The sequence below is a fragment of the Eucalyptus grandis genome, chromosome 11, assembly GCF_016545825.1.
Source record: "Eucalyptus grandis isolate ANBG69807.140 chromosome 11, ASM1654582v1, whole genome shotgun sequence".
In the NCBI taxonomy this organism is placed as follows: domain Eukaryota; kingdom Viridiplantae; phylum Streptophyta; class Magnoliopsida; order Myrtales; family Myrtaceae; genus Eucalyptus; species Eucalyptus grandis.
Genome location: NC_052622.1, coordinates 12521145 through 12540396, shown reverse-complemented (window position 1 = coordinate 12540396; position 19252 = coordinate 12521145). Strand labels below are relative to the sequence as shown.

Sequence of the window (19252 nt, the reverse complement as noted above, 5' to 3'; positions counted from 1 at the left end):
TGTGGAGTCAGTGCTCTCTCTCCTATTGTATTCCTATTAATTGACTATTAAAAAGAGTCTCCGCAATTTCTTAGGCTGATCATTAATTAATTATTTCTAACATCAACGACATTGTCTCATCTGGTGTTGGGTTGATGTGAAAACTGACCCTTAAAAAGAGAGTGCTCTCTGCTTGCTTGCTTGTTTACTCCATTCCCATTTCCATCATTTACCTCCTTATCTCTGCTTCTTTGTTTGCTTCTAGAGAGACTCCCACCGTCTGAAATGGATTACGCAATAAGCCTAGATGGGAGAGAAACAAGGGTGACACTGAATGAAAGGTTTGAAGCTTTGAAGGCGAGATACCCCCCAACTCCAAATGACCAACATGATCTCAGAGATGGTAATTTGTATAGAGTTATGGATCGTGACCTATATCAAGCCACGAAAGAAGAGGACGTCCATAAATTCATCGATGCATTAGAAAACGTGTTTGAGTCAAGGAAACAAGCTTTGTCGCTAATTTTCGGCCAAGTCACCCCCTCCAGGAATTCATTGCTTCATTTAACAGCAGGCTTTGGGAACCTTGATGTCATGAAGCTCATTCTCCTTCATGATCCTAACACCGCGAACTGGGGAAACTCCTCGGGGGATACTCCGCTCCATGTCGCCATCCAAGATCAAAGGTTCGATGCAATAGAAATGCTTATTCACCTGGGAACAGACTCGGACATTATATATTGGAAGAACAAGGATGGTAAATCTCCATTATATCTGGCAGTGGAAAAGTGCGAGTCTCGATGGCAACCTCGCGCGGAGGCACCCTGGAAGATTCTTCGGCTTCTCTTGCAAAAATCCGCTCGAGATGACGCTTACGCAGTCAAGATACAGGGCATGTCACCAATTTTGGCCGCAATCAAGAAGTGGAATACAGGTAATGGATACTTTTATGTGTAGTTCTAGTCCGTAAATACATAGATGTAAGTAAACTGCAATGCTTTTTGCTCTTTTTCAAAATTCATATTCGTCCAATTTGGAAAAAAAGCTTGATAATAGCATTTGGTCAAAAGGCAAATGACTCTGCAGGAGCTAACAGCAATAATTATTTAATTAGTTAATTGCACCCAACCTAAAGAGTGCTATGAACTATAATGTCAGATTTATTGAAAGAAATTATAGATCGGCTCCCGAAGTTACTCCACGTGCGCGATGAAGACGGAGGGACACCAATGCACGCTGCAGCGTCGGTTGGAGATGACAGCGCAATTGGCCTCTTGCTGAAGAAATGCCCTTCTCTCGCCCTTCAAACGGACAATAACGGCTCCTACCCGATTCACATTGCTAGCGAAGCCGGCGAGTTCTCGGCATTCGAACGGTTACTGAAGGACACGTGGCCTGACCTGGCAGAGATCAAAAACAAAAAGGGTCAGAATATTCTTCACGTTGCAGCCAAGGGCGGGAACGACCGCGCGGTCGACTGCGTACTAGAAGAATACAGCGAGTCCGATATCATCGAGAAGCTGGTGAATGCGAAAGATGTCGATGGAAACACACCCCTCCATTTGGCATCGATGCACAACCATTGCCAAGTTATGCGCTCTTTGACGAAGGTCAAAAGAATTGACTTGGAGCTTTGGAACGATGATGGGTTGACCGCCCTGGATGTGGCCATGGAATCCAGAAGATTGTCCACGAAATTTCCAGCGGTAGTGTAATTTTGGTTGCGGCCTGTGTTTATTCTTAACTGAATCTAATGTGCTCAGGATTAATGATTATTATTCTCTGATTTGACATTTGCAGTTACTAGGACGTGCAATTTTGATTGTTGCTGGTGCACGGCGAAGTGTAGATCGAGACCCAAGAGAACAACGTTCTGGAGCGAGCAAATCATCTCCCGCCGAATGGATCAAGGAACAGGTTAATACTTTACTGCTAGTGGCCACGCTTGTGGCCTCCGTCACGTTCACTGCGGGCTTAACCTTGCCCGGTGGATATAATGCTTCCAATGATCCGCACCCGGGAACAGCAATCATGCTTTACCATGGAGCATTTCGGGTTTTCGTAATTGCCAACATGTTCGCCATGTACAACTCCATTCTTGTAGTTGTAGTCCTCCTCTGGAGTCCCAGCAAGGATTTTTACGTTGCAGAATTGGCTTATCACTTAGCCGGGCCATTATTGTCAATGGCTCTCACTAGCATGTCAGTTGCTTTTTTTGCAGCCGTAACTGTAGGAGTGAGCAAACTTACTTGGCTGGGGAGCCTTGTTCTGTCCATGGGAGTCCTTTTCCTCGTGATGGTCATAATGGTTTTAGTAACCTTGATATTCCCATTCTCCAAGTCTGCCATGCGCATTGTGTCCCTCTACTATCGAGTGTTATCTGTAGTCGCTTAGTTTGTCGGACACTGTGTTAGGGTTTTCGAGTTTATTATGATTTATTTTGTATGTCAATTGCTATTAGCGTTAAGACGCTGCTTTCGACTAGTGGTCAGCGTCTACAAGCGTATATTCCGATTATGAGAGTCCTTCTAAGAATTTCGTCAGACTCTGTCTGAATCTTCTATTTTATCTGATTAATGGTTCTTTTTATTTGAAACTCTTCACAATCTTCTATATTTCCTTTAATGAAATAGGAGCTTTCACTCTTTTTCTTTCTTCCCTTTTTTTTTCCTTCTTTTTCTCCTTGGTTTCCCTATTAATACATCCATATATTTATATATCTTCTAATGCATTAACACGGGAAATGAAAAGAGAAACTTGCAAGCATCTACCATAAGATGCCACGTGTCAATCGAGCCACCAGCTCTTCCTCCTCCAATTTTTATTTTTTATTTTTTGTCATTTTCCCAAAGATGCTCTCTCCCTTGATTTGCCGAACAAACATAAGATTTTTACTAATTTAGGCAAGATTGGTGTTTCCATATTTAACAAAAAAAGGGCCTGACGAGGACGGGCAAAAGGCATGCCAGAGCTACAAGCTGGTCTATTGAATCAAATTGTCTTCTACTCACACGGTTATACCAATAACATAAAGGGATAAATCATCTAAGCTAATGAATAGGAATAGATCATGTGAAGAGAGCAGTCAAGGTTATTTCCCACCTAAACATCAGAAAATCTGGAGCGTGTTAGGATTAAAAGCTCTGCCCTTCACTCTGCTCTACAGCATCTACAAGAAGTTGTGCTTATTCTTCACCGAAGGCAGCTAGTGAGCGCTCAAGTTAACCAAGAGAAGAGAAAGAAAGTTAATCAAATAAGAAAGAGAATGGAAAAGTCGCATCACTCAGCAGCGACTGCCCCCGATTCAGCAGCTTTTCTCCCTCAGGGGCTTCATGAACCTCTGCTTTCTCAGGGTCACCACCGTCCGGTGTGACTATGGGAGGTGCCGCTGGCTTCTCTGCAGCCGGTTCTCTGCAGCACTGCCAGGAACATCACCAGATGTGGCAACTGCAGGAATTTTCCCACTCTTGCCGTCCTTGCTCCCTTCCTTTGAGTCTCCTCCCCATCTTTCGTGGGTGGTGGCGATGGGGAGGCATCACGTGAGGAGGAGGGTGCTGTTTCAGCTCTTGCCTCATTCACGAAAGATCGGTTGGCTTTCCTGGCTTCGGCCCCTGAATGACTGCCACCAAGGGCTTTTGCTCTGCGTCCCTCTTCCCTCTATTCTCGATGTTCGGAACATTTTTAGGGATGATCTCAGCTATGGCTTTCCAGCAATGTTGGTCGGCCTCCTCGTGAAGCTTCTCTTGGTTGGCCATGTACAACTGACGGAGAATAAAGTAATGCTCATGAGATAAACCTAACGAAGATTTTCTTATGGCGTTTCGAAAAAAATGAAGAGGTGTGAAACGAGTGACCATGACTACTTGAGAGAATTTTTAACTCCTCTCTTTCTCTGTCATTGGCCTTGTTCGCTTCGCAGTTGAGCTTCCTTATCTCAAAGAAAGCTCGTTCGAACTCTTCGGCTTCAGGGCGATGATCTGATTCCTCATCTCCTTCTCCTTTTGCTCAAGGTTTATCACATTTCGACTGCATTCGGGAAGGGGTTGTAGTTTCTCTCGCCAAGTCTAAATCTAGACTCCACTAAATTCATGCAAAAAGCGCAACCGTTGTCATAGGGTACAACAAAATCTCTATCTAAGAAGAAAGATCAAATAATACTTTCAAAAAACAAGAACAATGAAATTAAACACCCACAGAAATATCCAAAGTAAATGAAAAGCCAAATCCTTCCTGGTTTATTATGAACTCTTAACTGCTAAATCGATACAAATGGAAATTAACGCATATGAACAGAAACCAATGAATCTCGCAGATGCATCGATTCGATTCAATTGTATAAGTGCGGCTTCCTATTCTGTTTGATCGCATTGTGCTGAATCTATTAGCGTTGGCCTCATATGGTGATTAGTAAATATCAACAACCAACGAATCTCACACATGCTTCGGTTCGGTTCGGTCGTAGCCCGATGAAGGTGTCTTCATGGAAAGGGTTTGGGTGGTGGGCCTACCGGTCGGGGTTGCCGTGGGGCCCCCGGCAGGGGGTAGGGATTGTGTTCTTCGGCATAGGTGTCCACCGCGTCGAATGACCCCATTTCTCGGCCCCATTTTGGGTGCAGGCCAGGTCAGACCATGGGCCTTAATGCCCTGATCAGGGCCAATTTTTTTTTTTTAAAAATAGACCGAATCCAACAGCCCATCACATGGGCCCAAAGTCATAGAAGTTTTGGGTCTCCGGAGGATCATTTGTACTATTTTAATTTTTTTTTTAAAGTTATAGAAAACCTACCAATGCAGGTCCTTATCTATTCGGCTGATGTTTGTGAAAGCATGGAGCTTTTAATTCACCGCGAGTGGCGGACCATATTTTATCCTTTCATTTCATGTGTCATCTTCTCTCTTTTTCCTTTTTTTTTTTACCTTTTTTTTTTTTAAAACGTGACCAGATAAATTTGATATAAAGCCATAATTTTTCGTCTTCTCTTTTTCTTGTTTTCCTTACTTTTCCTTTGTCTGAAAGGCGGCCTTAAACAATTTTCTATTTTTCGATTTTTTCCTTCTTTTCCTTACTTTTCCCTTTTCCATAGGGTCACCACATAATATATAATTTATAAGGCCACAATTTTCCATTCATTGATGTCACCATGGTGACGCAAAAGAATCTTTTGGGAGAAATTTTTTCCACTGGCCAACATATTAAATCACCATTCACTTACTAAGGCTACATTGCATCCAAAACAATCAACTTATAAGCCTAGCAATCATTTCATTACAGCTTAGGCAATAGCAACAACATAGAGACTACTCTAGTGGCTAAACAATCTCTAGTATTCACTGGACAATATCAACTTATGCTCGATGATAAAATTATATCAACCATCTCATCCTCTCTTAGTTTATTTTATGTTAATCAAATGTTGGAAAATTCGGAAAGCACTTTTTTTGGAAGTTGTTTTTTGTGAAACCAACGTAACCTAAGATATGTTTGGTCTTGGCGTAACATGACTCACTACAATTACCCCCCTAAATTAGGAGAATCCCAATCTTTTTATTTTTATGTTGTTTTACAAGTTATTTCACATCCTCTTGCAACTTAGAATGTCACAAAACAAACTAAGAATAGCTTTCCAGATCATATTAACATTCCCTAATGAGACCCACTTCTTGTCCACCATATCAAAACTTTATAGAATAACCCAAATTAGGGAGTGTTAACCCGTAATTCTGCTCACTAGACCATAATTAATCCCATACAGAGGCTGTGTGTGGGCCCTGGTTGTATGAAGCGAGCCTACAACAAATATGCGGGACAAGTTATCATAATTGAGTTAGTACAAGTGAAAAAGTGTTTTAAATACAAAGGAGTAATCCAATGCAAAATACTATTCAGAGACAAGCTTACCCAAAGTACTAAAATTTATTATGAAAATGTAATTGAGTCCAATAATTTTTACATAGTGCACTCAAGTTTTACAACTTGTCAAATTAATACAATAAAATCCATCTATTAAACTTCATTCAATTTGACTAACGTAATATACTGATTTGGCTGTTTTTTTGCTACTTTTCTAAGACACGTGGTCGCAATTTGGTGCCTATCAAGTGCCATGTTAGAAAATCTTTAAAAAAAATCAAAATAAAAAAGGAATAAACGAAAGAACAAGAAAAATTATTAGTTGCTCATATCCTCATCCTCACATCTCCAGTGTGGAAATCTACCCAGGAAAATTACGGACTTCAATTATTGGTATGCTGATTTTGAATATTATATATAAAGATAGTAATCAAGTTGAGAAGATCTTTTGTAGAGAGAGACTTTCATAAAAGGAAATCATAATCCTCAATTTGTATAAATGTAATAGGTTTAGAACATTTTTGGTAATTTCCCTCCATAAGTATGTGTCATTAGTATGTGTACAATGAGCAATAATGACACATACAAAAAGGAAAGAGATTACCAATTGAGCAAGATTATAAACAGTTTCGTACTAAAAAATTCTAAATCTATAATATTGGTACCAATTTAGTCATAAACTTTTTGATTGGACCAATTTAATTTTAAAATTTTTTACATTGATAACAATTTGGTCATTCCGATTAATTTTGGCTGGCCAATGATGACATGAACGTCAGCCGTCCGACGAATGCCGATGTGGCAAATTTTAAATAATTTTTTATTTTTATTTTTTTCACTTGCTGGAGGCTGCAGGAGAAGAAGGGCCGGAGGAAGAAGAGGAAAGGAAAAAAATTGGAAAAAAAGGAAAAATTAATAACAAGCTTCTCTACTTTGGGACTTCTGAGTATGTATTCCTCGGCCAAGTATATGTCATACTTTGCTGTAACATGCAGAATGTTATGTCCCTGTCTGTTTAGATTCTTGCTCAGTTACCGCGAAGGTAGATCCTTCACTCTCCCAAGCTGATTCATCTTGCAAGCGACGTGAATCGGAAGATTGCCATCTCTGTCATCCTTGATAGCACTAGTGGTGGATTTTCTCAACATAAACTGAACTCTGTCACCGTGATCGAGATATGTTGCTGAATGTAGCTGATGCCGTTTGTAATTTGCATCATCTCTCGAATGGAAAAGCTCCTCCTTCCTTTCGCCATCTCTTTCACTGGGATCGGCATTAAAGGTGCGAGGATCCCAACGACCATGACCGATGGTTTAAGCTTCATGCACATTTTAAGCTGAGAAAGGAAAGTGGAATTTGGCTTGAGTAGAAAGAAAGAATTACAAGAATAGCAAATGATCAAAATATAATATATTCAAAGAGGGGGAGATTTATGGCACATTTGGTAATGATTATATTTCCATGAATAATTTATTATTATTATTTTTTTATTGTATTCCCAAAAATAATTTCTAAGTAAAAGAATGCGTTTGGTAACGCAAAAAATTTATATTCCCAAATAAAAATACCAAACGGATTCTTAATTTTTTTTATTTCTTTAAATTTTTTAATACTTTTATTATATTTTTCTTATTTTTCTTTTTTTCATGGCGTGCGCGGCCGGTGGACGAGGTCCGGCAAGCTCGCCGGAGGTTTACTCGGCCATCGGCGAGGCTCGACCTCACCTAGGCATTAAGGCTCGAGCCGATGAGCCTCGCCCCGGCTCGACGTTGCCAACCATAGTCGAGGCCAACAACCAGCCAAAAGGAAGAAGGAGAAAGGGAAAGAGAAGGAAAGAGAAGGAAAAAAAATTAGACTTGATTCTAGAAATTGTTCCTAATAACAGAAGTAACTTTTTTTCACTTCTTGATTCTGTTCCAAATCTATTCCTAAGAATAAAAAAATAGATTTTTATTTCTGGGAACAAAAAATTTACTTGTTCTTTTTTTTCTTGAGAACAAAAGAACTGAATCATTTTTTTTTTGGGAATATTATCAAATAAGCCTTTAATTTTTTTCCAAAAAAAGCCATCTCATCCCTTCCTATAAGAGTAGGGTCACTATAGACGCTTCTAGGGGCTTCACAAGTCATAGACACGAACACGGAGCAAAATAGACACACACTTGAGAAGAGAAAGAGAGAGGGAGAAGCGTTTGGCCAGCATCACGTGGCCGACCCCCTTGCGGCCGTGACCTTGCCGTCCTCGTGGGTTGAATCTCACATCACGTGCCTCCATGAGACGGTGACCCATTGCCGCGTCTCCTCATTGACGACGAAAGTGCCGAACCTGACCCCCACGACGACGCTGTTGCTGTTTGTCAACCATCGTTCCTGCTGCTCCGCGATTCACCGCCACGGCTAACCTCTTTCCTGACGACGAGTACCGCAGCACATCCGACAAGTCTCGGCGACATCACAGCAGCGTGCTTTGTGGGGCTCTACCGCTAGTCAGCGAGAGTTGACTAATCCTTTGGTCTTGGTTCATATTAGTGGAACTCCACGTGTTGTGCTGCCCCTTTGTTTCCCAGCGTGTTTGTCCACTTGAAATCTCCCATGCTATTGCATTCCGCATGAAGTCCAGCAACTTGCTATCGCCGCGTTCAAAAGACCCGTGATCATCCTGATTATCCTTGCGGAGCAACGACGTGAACTAGCCACGTCACCGCGAGATCCTCGAGCCACATCAATCCCGAGTTACTACTGTTGACCGCCGCGAGCCATTATCGAGTGTCACCGTAAACCATTACTGGTTCCACCATCCGACGAGTCTAAATTCGGGAACGATTTCCGTGAAATAGGTAAAAATATTATCCGAACCTAGCGTGGTTATTTTCTTACTTAATTCATTGATTTGTGATTAAATTCAAATCTTCGAATAACATACCTTATCCAAAGCTTCCTAAAAAGCTTTTTAAATTAGGGATTATTTTTTAATTTCACAATGTGTATATGATTGACAGTTCGACTTCATGTCCGAAATATGACTCATAATCGCACAAAAAAATCGCTAATCAAATCTCACACCCGAGATATAATTTGCGATTTTATTAAAAATTGGCCAATCCGATTTCATGCGTGAGATATGATTCGTCAATTTACTTCTAAAATTAAGCAATCGTGAATGATGTCCTGCCTGGTTTGCTTTTTTTATGCCTTTGCTTAAATTTGATTTTTCTTCCATAAAAAATCTAGAAACAATAATAAATAAATTTGAGTTGGATTGGGTTCATGTTAGAATATTGCTTGTTTTAGGATAGTTTGTATATTTAGATTAGGAAATAAATTTAATTATGATGTTAGATTTTCTTTTCATTAATTTGAATTGCATGTTCAATTATTAGGCAATTTTAATTTCAAATTTTATAAAAAAAAAAGGAAAAGAAAACATAAAAAATTATGTGCATATGTCGCCTAGAATTAGGTTATTCCTCGCACACTATCTAGTCATTGCATGATTAGGATAATTTAATTGTATAACATATTAGGGTTTCATTTAATATTTACCCGTCATTACATTAGGTAATTTAATGTCGTGTGACATATAATTTATATATTAGGTTTATTTAATTGTATGTCACATGTCATGTTAGCTAGACATATTTTTGTACAGCTATATTTTCGTGGCGCAATGGTCTAGTGAAATGGCATCGCTTCCTTCACCAATCGTGTGTATATATACAGACACATACACACACCCCCATAAATTGGAATGCTTGCACATAGCTGGCTTATGGGGCTCGCTAGCATACGATTTTTACTTATTAAGACCATTTCGTTTATACTTTACCTATTATGACTCCAGTTACATAACATATAAGATGACGATATTCCCTTCATACTTATCATTTAGACAATCAATTTTTTTTTTAACTGAAATGCGTCAATTTCATTAAGTACGTAAATAAGAGAGGCCCAGTAAAGGGGCATCATTACATAATAAGTCTAATAAAGTTTGGGGAGGGGATGAGACCCAATTCCAAGGTAGGTGATTTTTTTTATGGGTTTTAGCAACCCAATCTGCAACCATGTTAGCCTCTCTATAGCAATGGGCTATATGGAAATGTGTGAAGGCCCATAGCTTTTCCTTGCATTTGCTGATAATATGTTGAATTTCCCAACTGAATTGATTCGAACTATTCACGGCTTGGACAAGTGGTGAACTGTCTGACTCAAAGATAATGGATTCGTGTCTTTTGGGGTAAAAAAAGTCAATGGCTTCCCATAAAGCTAGGGTTTCGGCCATAAGTGGAGAGGAAGCTTTGATCACTATAGCGATTCTTTCAAGTAGCCTGCCTCCCGAGTCTCTGCACACGCAAGCAATGGAGTTCCCCAACATCCCAGGTTCGTACGTTCCATCCAGATTGATCTTCAAGACTCCTTTGTGTGGTGGAATCCATGGCTGAGGTGTTTGGATTTCGTGGGTTTCAGATCTGGGATTTTCGTGGGTCTTCCAACCAGCACCGCAGCAAGTGTTCCGGGATCTGGGTTCCGCACTTCTTCCTTCTTCGGTGTCCCCCTCATGGAGCTCCTGTCCCCGCTCGCCTCTCATTCGAAGGCGCAGCTCAGCTGGTTGGTTCTCCGATTTGTCTTCCTCGGTGGCGCCTTTCCCTCGGTTTGAAGGTCTTGGCTCTGCACTTGATCTCCAGTATGCAGATCTCTCTGTTCTGTCCTCATCTCCCTCATTGTATTGCGTGGTTGAGGTTCTTAGCGAAGAGGGCCCTGCACCAGATCCGGTTCTGCTGTAACATCTAACAGCCTCCTCTGCATAAGGCTATCTATTTCGCCCACTTCGTGCGCCGCTGAGTTGAAATCGCAGGTCTGTTCTCAAGTCATCCTCTCTGCTTGCCTGTTCATTCACTACTATGAGTCCCCGCTCATTATTTACAGCCCGTTGCTCTCGACCCAACACTCCATGCCTATGTTTTAGCTCACTGATCTGCTCATTTTGCTCTGTTGTATCTACTCTATTTTGAGCTTCATTACCTACTCCTGCTTGATGGCCACTCATCCGTGGAGTCCATCTTTGATAACTGTTCAATGTTGCTTGTGTAGATTCTATGATGGTCGATCCCTCGGGTTCTCTACCCCGAAAAATAGCTTGATTTCACGCCTTCCATATAGACCACAACACAACAGCTACCAAGTGCAAGTTTGGAGAGTAAGTAGCCTTTTCTTTGAGTCTGCAAAACCAATCTTCTATTCTTGTCAAGCCTTGCCTTAAGATTTTGATGTTCATCACAGGATCGCTCCATACCTATCTTGTCCACGGACACAATAAGAAGAGATGTTCCACCGTCTCTCTTTCATGATTGCATAGAGGACATATTGGATCAGGTAATATGTTCCTTCTAAACAAATTGTCCTTCGTCGGTAAAGCATTTTGACATAAGCACCACATAAAGTTTTTAACCTTAGAAGGAGTGTGTAGCTTCCAAATGTCTGTCCAGAGTGCGGGGGGAGTCTGCAATGACGTTGTGGCATGATTTGTCTGACATTGTTCTGTGTCCTCCTTGATGTGATTATACCCACTTTTGATTGTATACTTGCATGCCTGAGTTCCAGTCCATACCATCTTATCTGTTTTTGTTTGAGGCTTGATTGGAATGGTTAGGATTTCTTCAACTGGGCTGTCCCCAAAGTGTGCTGCTATTGTCGTTTCTTTCCATATTCCTTGTTCTTTATTGATGAGTTCTGAAACCAAGGATGGTTCATTTGCATTTACTGGTCCCTCAATGATTCCTCGTTGCAACCATTTATCTTCCTGTATTTTTATCCTAGATCCATCTCCAACCTGCCACATTACTTGCGGTGCAATTGAATCCCTTCCTAAAATCAAGCTTCTCCATCCCCATGAAAGTCGAAGACCCTTTGCTGCATGCCAAAAATCTGTATGAGGATAATATAGCCCTTTAAACAGTGAACTCCAAAGAGAAGAGGGCTGTTGTCCCAACCTCCAAACCTGCTTCCCTAACATTGCCTTATTAAATGAGAGAATGTCTCTAAACCCAATGTCTCTAAACCCCATTCCACCTATGTCTTTTCTAGTTTTCAATAGCTCCCATTTCCTCCAATGAATACCTTCCTTCTTTTCATTACTCTTCCACCAGAAGGCTGCAATTTTCAGTTCAATAGCCTTACATATAGATACCGGGATTTTAAATACCGACATTGCAAACTGTGGTAGGGCTTGTACTACCGTTTTCAGCAGGACTTCTTTTCCAGCCTTGGATTGTAATTTTTCCTTCCAGCTTTCTAGTTTGGCACTAATTCTCCCAAGTACCCATGCAAACATTTGTTTTTTGGATGCTCCCCAATCAAAAGGAATACCCAAATATTTCCCTGTTTTATCAATAATAGGTACTCTCAATACTCTTGCCATATTATCTTTTAATGTTTGAGGGCATCCCTTGCTGAAAAAGATCCCCAACTTATTTAAATTAATCTCCTGTCTAGCTGCGAAACAATATTGATTGAGGATCATGGCAAGATTTTGACATTCTAAAATAGTGCCATTTAAGAAGAAAATGGAATTATCATCAAATAATAGGTGAGATAAGGTAGGACAACTTTGGTTTAGTCTAATTCCTTTAACACTCCCATCTTCCACAACTTGCTTCATCAATAAAGATAATACATTAGCCACAATAATAAAGAGATAAGGAGATAAATGATCCCCTTGCCTGAGTCCTCTTGAGGGTTGGAAGAATTGCAGGGGTTCTCCATTAAATTGAACACTAAATGTGACCATAGTAACACACTTCATTATCCATCCCACCCATTTTTCATCAAATCCAGTCTTTAGCAGGCATGCCTCTGAAAAATCCCATTCCACACGATCATAGGCCTTCTTCATATCTAGTTTGAGAACAGCCTGGAATTTCTATTTCCTGCTCCTGATTCGAATCTGATGAAGTACTTCATGAACAATAAAAATGTTATCTTGGATTTGTCTCCCGCCCACAAATGCGCTTTGTTCTGGTGCTATAATTTCTGATAGTATGAGTTTGAGTCTGTTTACCAGCACTTTTGAGATAATTTTGTATGCAAAATTGCATAAACTGATGGGACGATATTGGTCCAGTCTTTCTGGGTTTGGAATCTTCGAAATGAGGGAGATATGTGTTTTGTTGAGTTCTGTTGAGAGGGAACCAGTGGTCATAAAGTTCTTGACCTCCTTGAATATGTCCCCTTTGATGTCTTCCCAATGATGCTGATAGAACAAACCACTAAGACCATCTGGTCCTGGAGCTTTAGTTGCGCCTAGTTCAAATGCTGCTTTAGTAATTTCTTCTATAGTAACTTCAGTAATTAGACTTCTATTCATATCATTTGTCACTGCTGTAGATATTTGCTCTACCACTGGGGCGAAGTTCCGGGGACCATATGACTGGTATAACTTCCTGAAAAACTGCACGGTATGTTCTTTTAACTGATTTGGCTCAACTAGCCATGTATTTTCTTCAGTTTGCAGCATAGAAATCCGGTTTCTCTGTCTTCTTTGGATAGTTGTCGCATGAAAGTATTTGGTATTCTGATCTCCCCATCTCCTCATCTCAGCCACTCAATTCTAGATCTTAACCCTCAATACATCTCTTCTTGCCTCCCTAGTTCATCAATTTCTCCCTGTATCTTTTGAAATTGTGCCTTGGTGAAAGAACTTGAAATATGATTTGTTTGACACTCAAGCACCTTCTTCAGCACTCGAATTCTCTTTTTCTCATTCACAAATGTCTCTTTACTCCATTTGGATAGAGCGTTCTTAACAGCAGAAAGTTTTTCAGCAAGATTTGTTTGATTATGATTCAGCACATGCCACGATTCCAACACCACTTCCCTACATTCAGCATTCGAAAGCCAAAATGCCTCAAATTTAAAGTTTCGTTTTCTTCTAACTTGAGTTGTTTGAAGAGACAATATAAGAGGGCTATGATCTGACCCTACTGCAGGTAGGGCAAAAGCCTCAGCTTCATGGTACATTAATCTCCATTCGATCGTGCACAATACCCTATCTAGTCTTTCTTTCACATATTCTTCCCCATCTTTGTTGTTAGCCCAGGTAAAAGCACATCCCTTACTGTCTATGTCCATGAAAGAGCATGCATCCAAGTAATCCCGAAAAGCACTCATTCTGAAATTTTCAACCAGCCTCTTCCCCACTTTTTCCCAATGGAACTGCACTTCATTAAAATCCCCCAAGCACACCCATGGCAAAGTATTTGAGGAGCTGATTTGTTTTAAGTTCTCCCAAAGTTGTAGCCTTTTGGAGTAGGTATATGGAGCATGAACAAAGGTGATACGCATTGTTTTACCCGAAATCCCTTCTTCACACTTTAAATTCACAAAGTTTTCAGTCATTGTGTCAATATCCACTGAAATCCGATCATCCCACATAAGGGCTAATCCTCCCGCCGTACCCACAGGATCCAATACTACACACCTTTGGAATTGGAGTCTTCTTTTGATTCTTTGCACAAACTCAGTCTTATTTTTTGTTTCCATAATAAAAACCAAACAGGGCCTATATTGAGCCGTTAAGGCTCTCAACTCTCGAACTGTCAAGGGTGTGCCCAACCCTTGATAGTTCCAACTCAGTATATTCATGGGTCATTTGGTGGCTTATTAGGGCTAGCCACCACAGCCCGTGCTTCAACTTCTTTAGTCATCTGTATGGGTGTGTCAAGGAGCTGAGTTTCATCCAACCAATCCTGTGCTGGGGTTAGTATTGCTTGCACATGGGTTTTCCTTTGTTTCTTGAAAGAGGGGATTTTTGGTTGCATATTGGTTTTCTTTTTGAGGCTGATTGAAGTAGATGTCTGGAGGTTAGAATTGTTGTTGTGCTCCGGACCAGTGAGTAGAAGCATTCTTTTCCCTGAGTTTTGCATCATTATCTCATTTGTGGTGTGAGAATAATGATCCATTAGCATCTGGTCCATACTTCCTTGCTGCAGATTCTAGTTGTTAATAAGTGGAAGGTGCTGGTTTTCTTCCCTAATCTCAGCTTGGCCTGGTTGTATAGGGGTTTCAGGAACAACCTCTTCTTCATTTTGTGTTGGTGAAACTTCATCATAGAATACTTTCCAGAATGGGCTATGGTCAGAGGTTTCTGCTTTCAACTAGCCTCCAAAGCAGCCTCCCAATTCAGTTGTGAATTTCTCCTCCTCATAAGGTATGTCTTTACAATAAGTCGCATAATGGCCTATCTTGCCATAAGAGAAGCAAAAAAATTGTAGTCTTTCATATTTGAAGTCCAGCCACACTTTTTTATTCCCATGTCGCATCAGTTGTCCTACGCGCAATTCAGCCTCCATATCTAACTCCATTTTTTCTTTCCCTATTTTCTGAAAACCAGGGCCTCTAGCATTGCAAAGCACATAAGATGACCGTTTGATGAATTTTGTGAATTATGAAAAAGGTATTAAGCAACACATTCTATTAAGTTATTAACCGGTTCCATGGTGTGTACCATTTCACCTGTACCAGATGGTGTCATTGGAGGGTGAGTATATTTTATTTAGGATAGGGATTCTCTCAATTTAGTATTCTGTGTTGTTAGGTATACTCACCCTCTTCAGATTGGGACGCATCAGCGAGAAGGAAATTGGACGATTTAAATCAATGGTTGTTTTCTTCCTTTTCCCCTTTCAATTTTTTTTCCCTCTTTTCTCATGTTATGATGCCTCCTTCCACCGCATGACGACCTAGCAACCGGCCACGGCCGCACCTCCAACTAAGCCTCTCTGCCGCCACGCTGACGTTGCTAGCCTGCAGCTTGCGATGATACCACTATTGTCATAGGCTCTTCCCCAAACTCCCACCGTCGTTGTAGAGTCCCCCACTCTCTACCCCATGCATCATGGTCGAGCTTGAGCTCAAATGCTAGATTCAATGTGGCCTGGCCTGGGCTCAACCTTGTTGTCCTCAGGGATTCCGAATCTGATGTCACTCAAGGCTAGGTGGAATCTGAGCGTCGCAACCCGACAGAGCTGGCCTTCCTCTGTTTGAGGACAAGGAGAAGAACTGGCCTAACGGGCGTCCTTTTATGCTGGGTCATGATGACTGTGTGGTTGCAACCCTAGTTGTCGCCGGGTCGCGGACACCGTGGCCGTAATAGAGGAGACGAGACAGAGCACGAGGGTCAGCTGATTAGTCAAATAGTGATGGCGGGAGAAGTTGTGACGGCAGAGATGTGGCAGCGAATTTGATGACCGCGGTGGTAGAGGTGGAGGAGGGGGAAGAGAGAGAGAGGGAAAGCAAATGTGTTTGTAATTGATATAAATTTATTTAAGATTAAGTCATAATTTGATCCAATAGTAACTTCATGAGGTATAGTAAGCCCCCTAAATCAGGAGGATCTCAATCCTTTTATCTATATGTTATTTTACTAGTTATTTCCCATTCTCATGGAATTTAGATGTCAAGTATAGCTTTCTGGATCATGTTAAACATTCCCTAACAAGCACCACTCTAGGTTCGCCTTACCAAAACTCTTTACAATAACCTAAATTAGAAAGTGTTACGCTAAGATCCTGCCACTAATTCATTTTAAACCATGCAGAGGCCATGTGTGGGCCCTAGTTGCATGGAGCATAACTGCGGTAAGTGTTTGAGCATGAGTCCTACCATCAGACCAGTGCACGTTCTCTTTCTTGTGGGATGGGCCGGTCCAATGACCGGTCCAAGCTCCTCAGGCCTTTTCATTTTATCGTAATTGGATCTAGGTTTCATTAGATTGCTTGGTGGAAATTGAGCTCAATGGACTTCAATTAGGCTAAAAAGCGAAAATGGGTATTATAGTAAAAACTCGGTTGGGCCGGCCTCCATCGGTCGAAATTTCAATTGCCGGTCCCAAAGTCTTGAACTATGATGTCCCCAGTTTAAAAGTGCTGAAAAAGCCCGGCTAAATAAATGAATGCAGCATGACAGTATCGGCGACATCTTCAATTATTGTGCCATTATCGACAAAACCAATTCCTAATTTTCATGGAATGCGTGGGTGACTATAATGCTTCCAATGTCTAAATGTATAAGGGATCTACAGGCGAAAATTTAGCTGTTAACATGTTAAAATCGAGCCTGGGCTTGTGACCCTAGACCTGATGTTGCCTAGCCTAGGCTCGGCCTCAACGATGCCACTCTGGCATCACTCATGGCTGGTTGCAAGGTCACGACCCAGCGATGCTTGACCTTTTCTATTTGAGGATAGAGTTAGAGAAGGACTGGCCTAGCAAGCATTGCTTGAGGGTGGGTCACAATGCCGGGGTGGTCGCAATCTCTGTTGTCATGGGATTGCGAGGTGATGGCCGTCGCCTTGATAGAGGAGAACAAGATAGAGAGGCACGAGGACCGGTTGACGAGTAAAGCCGCAACTATACGAGAAGGCTTGACGGTAGAGGCGGGGTAACGAATTTGGAGGCGCTTTTGCATTAGTGTCAGAGGTGAAGGGGATGGGGGTGGGGGAAGTTGCAGGAAGGGAGTGTGTTTGGTATTTGGAAGGGTTGATTGGTTACGGGTCAAGTCTAATCCCATTAAGAAATTGGGGACATGTTCGGTCCGGTCCGAAACTAATTTGTCGTGTTCACTGTCTATATTCACTGTCCACGTGACGGTGTCTCATTTCCATTTTCCAAAATCAAGAAAAGTAAGCTCCTAAAGAGCTGGAACACAGACATAAACAAAAGTCCAACCTTGGTTACCGAGAATCTTTTGACAAATGTCACGCTCATGACAAATAAATGGTGACATATTTAAATTTGCTATGCAATCCCACTTGTCAAGAGACAGTTTAACTTAATCATTCGCATTTTCCTCGGCTTTGCGACTTATGAGCATTTGAACTAGGAGAAGAATCACATGTTTAAATTACTAGATATAAAGGAAAAATAGAACGCTTGGAGGAGCGTGCCAAAAGAAATGTACAATGAAAGGGTTGGGTGAATGAATAGCTGGCTATAGGGACGTTGAAAATTAATCACATTAGTTAATTGACTTAACAATCAATTCACCAATACGCTAGTGGTTGATCATCCGAGGAGTAAGATAACTAATTGAAAAGAGAGAGAGAAAAAAAAGGAAAAAAAAAAAAAAGAGGGGAAAAGCATAACACGCTAGTGATTTCACTAGACCTGATGTTGCCTAGCCAAGGCTCATACTCACCAACGCCACTCTGGCATCAACTGTGGCTGGTCGCAAGGTCATGACCCGACTGAGCTTTGCCCTTCTCTTTCGAGGACAGAGGGGAATGGATAGCCTCGTAAGCGTTGCTCGAGGCTGGGCCACAATGCCAGGGCGGTTGCAACCTCGGTTGTCATGGTGTTGTGACCATTATGGCCCTGATAGAGGAGAACAAGATAGAGAGGGCACGAGGACCGATCGACAAGTCGAGCAGCAACTACAGGAGAAGGCTTGACGACAGAGTTAATGAGGCGAATTTGGAGACGCTGGTGCATTAGTGGTAGAGGTGAAGGTGATTGCGTGGGAGAGGGAGGTGGCAGCAAGGGCGTTTGGTATTTGGTATAAATTTCTCTGCAATATAGGAATATTTTGCTCCAGACATAACTTTACCAGATACAATTACTCCTAAATCAAGATGGTCCCAATCCTTTTACCCATATGGTACTTTACAAGTCATTTTCGATCCTCATGGAACTTCAGATGTCATGAAATAAACCGTTCAAGAATAGTTTTTCATGCCATGTTAAACGTTTCCTAACGAGCCCCACTTCAGGTTCACCTCACTAAAGCTCCTTAAAATAACATAAATTAAAGAGAGGTAACCAAGATCCTACCACTAGTCCATAATTAACCAAGTAGAGGCCACATGTGGGCCCTACTTGCGTGAAGCATACCTGCAATAAGTCCTTGGGCATAAATCCTAGTTACACTTACATCGGATCACATGCTTTAGGAACGACTAAATTCAAAAATATTCGGAACAAACTGTTATGATTGAGCCAAGGTAGGTGGCAAATTGAAAGAAAAAAACTTAATACAAAGGAGTAAATGAAAATACAATTTTTTGAAACAATGTGTACTTTTCCCCAAAGTGATAATCCTTAACCTATTTTTAACCATTTAAACATAAAAGTTTAAACTCTATACTTAAATCAAGGGAAAAGTGTTAAAAAAAGTTTTAAACATTTTGCATTTGTGCTGATTTAGTCCTAAACATTTTTTTGTGCCAATTAAGTCCTAAACATTTTTACATTACGCCAATTCAGTCATTTCCGACCAATTTTGGCCGGATTTTGCTGATTGGACGCCGGCTGGCCGACGTGGCCCGATTGGCGCCGACGTGAATAACTTTTACTAATATTCTAATATTTTTGAATTTAGTTATTTTTATTTTATTGTTTATTGTTTTTTTGTCTTTTTGTTTTTTTGTTT

At 41.1% G+C, this 19252-nt stretch overlaps 1 protein-coding gene across 1 annotated transcript; it reads left to right on the top strand.

The window, feature by feature from the left end:
• Positions 1-264: 264 nt before the first annotated feature.
• On the top strand, positions 265-2373 carry LOC104424899 (protein ACCELERATED CELL DEATH 6). The gene is made up of 3 exons (XM_039305081.1): positions 265-913; positions 1138-1685; positions 1780-2373. The coding sequence occupies exons 1-3, from the start codon at positions 265-267 to the stop codon at positions 2371-2373; spliced, it is 1791 nt and encodes a 596-aa protein (XP_039161015.1).
• The last annotated feature ends 16879 nt before the right edge of the window (positions 2374-19252 follow it).

Bases quoted from the DNA above. Each gene is read 5' to 3' on its own strand.
- LOC104424899 (XM_039305081.1), top strand. From the start codon at position 265: ATGGATTACGCAATAAGCCTAGATGGGAGAGAAACAAGGGTGACACTG. The intron at 914-1,137 runs GTAATGGATACT...CTATAATGTCAG, and splicing joins AATCAAGAAGTGGAATACAG to ATTTATTGAAAGAAATTATA. The intron at 1,686-1,779 runs GTAGTGTAATTT...TGACATTTGCAG, and splicing joins TGTCCACGAAATTTCCAGCG to TTACTAGGACGTGCAATTTT.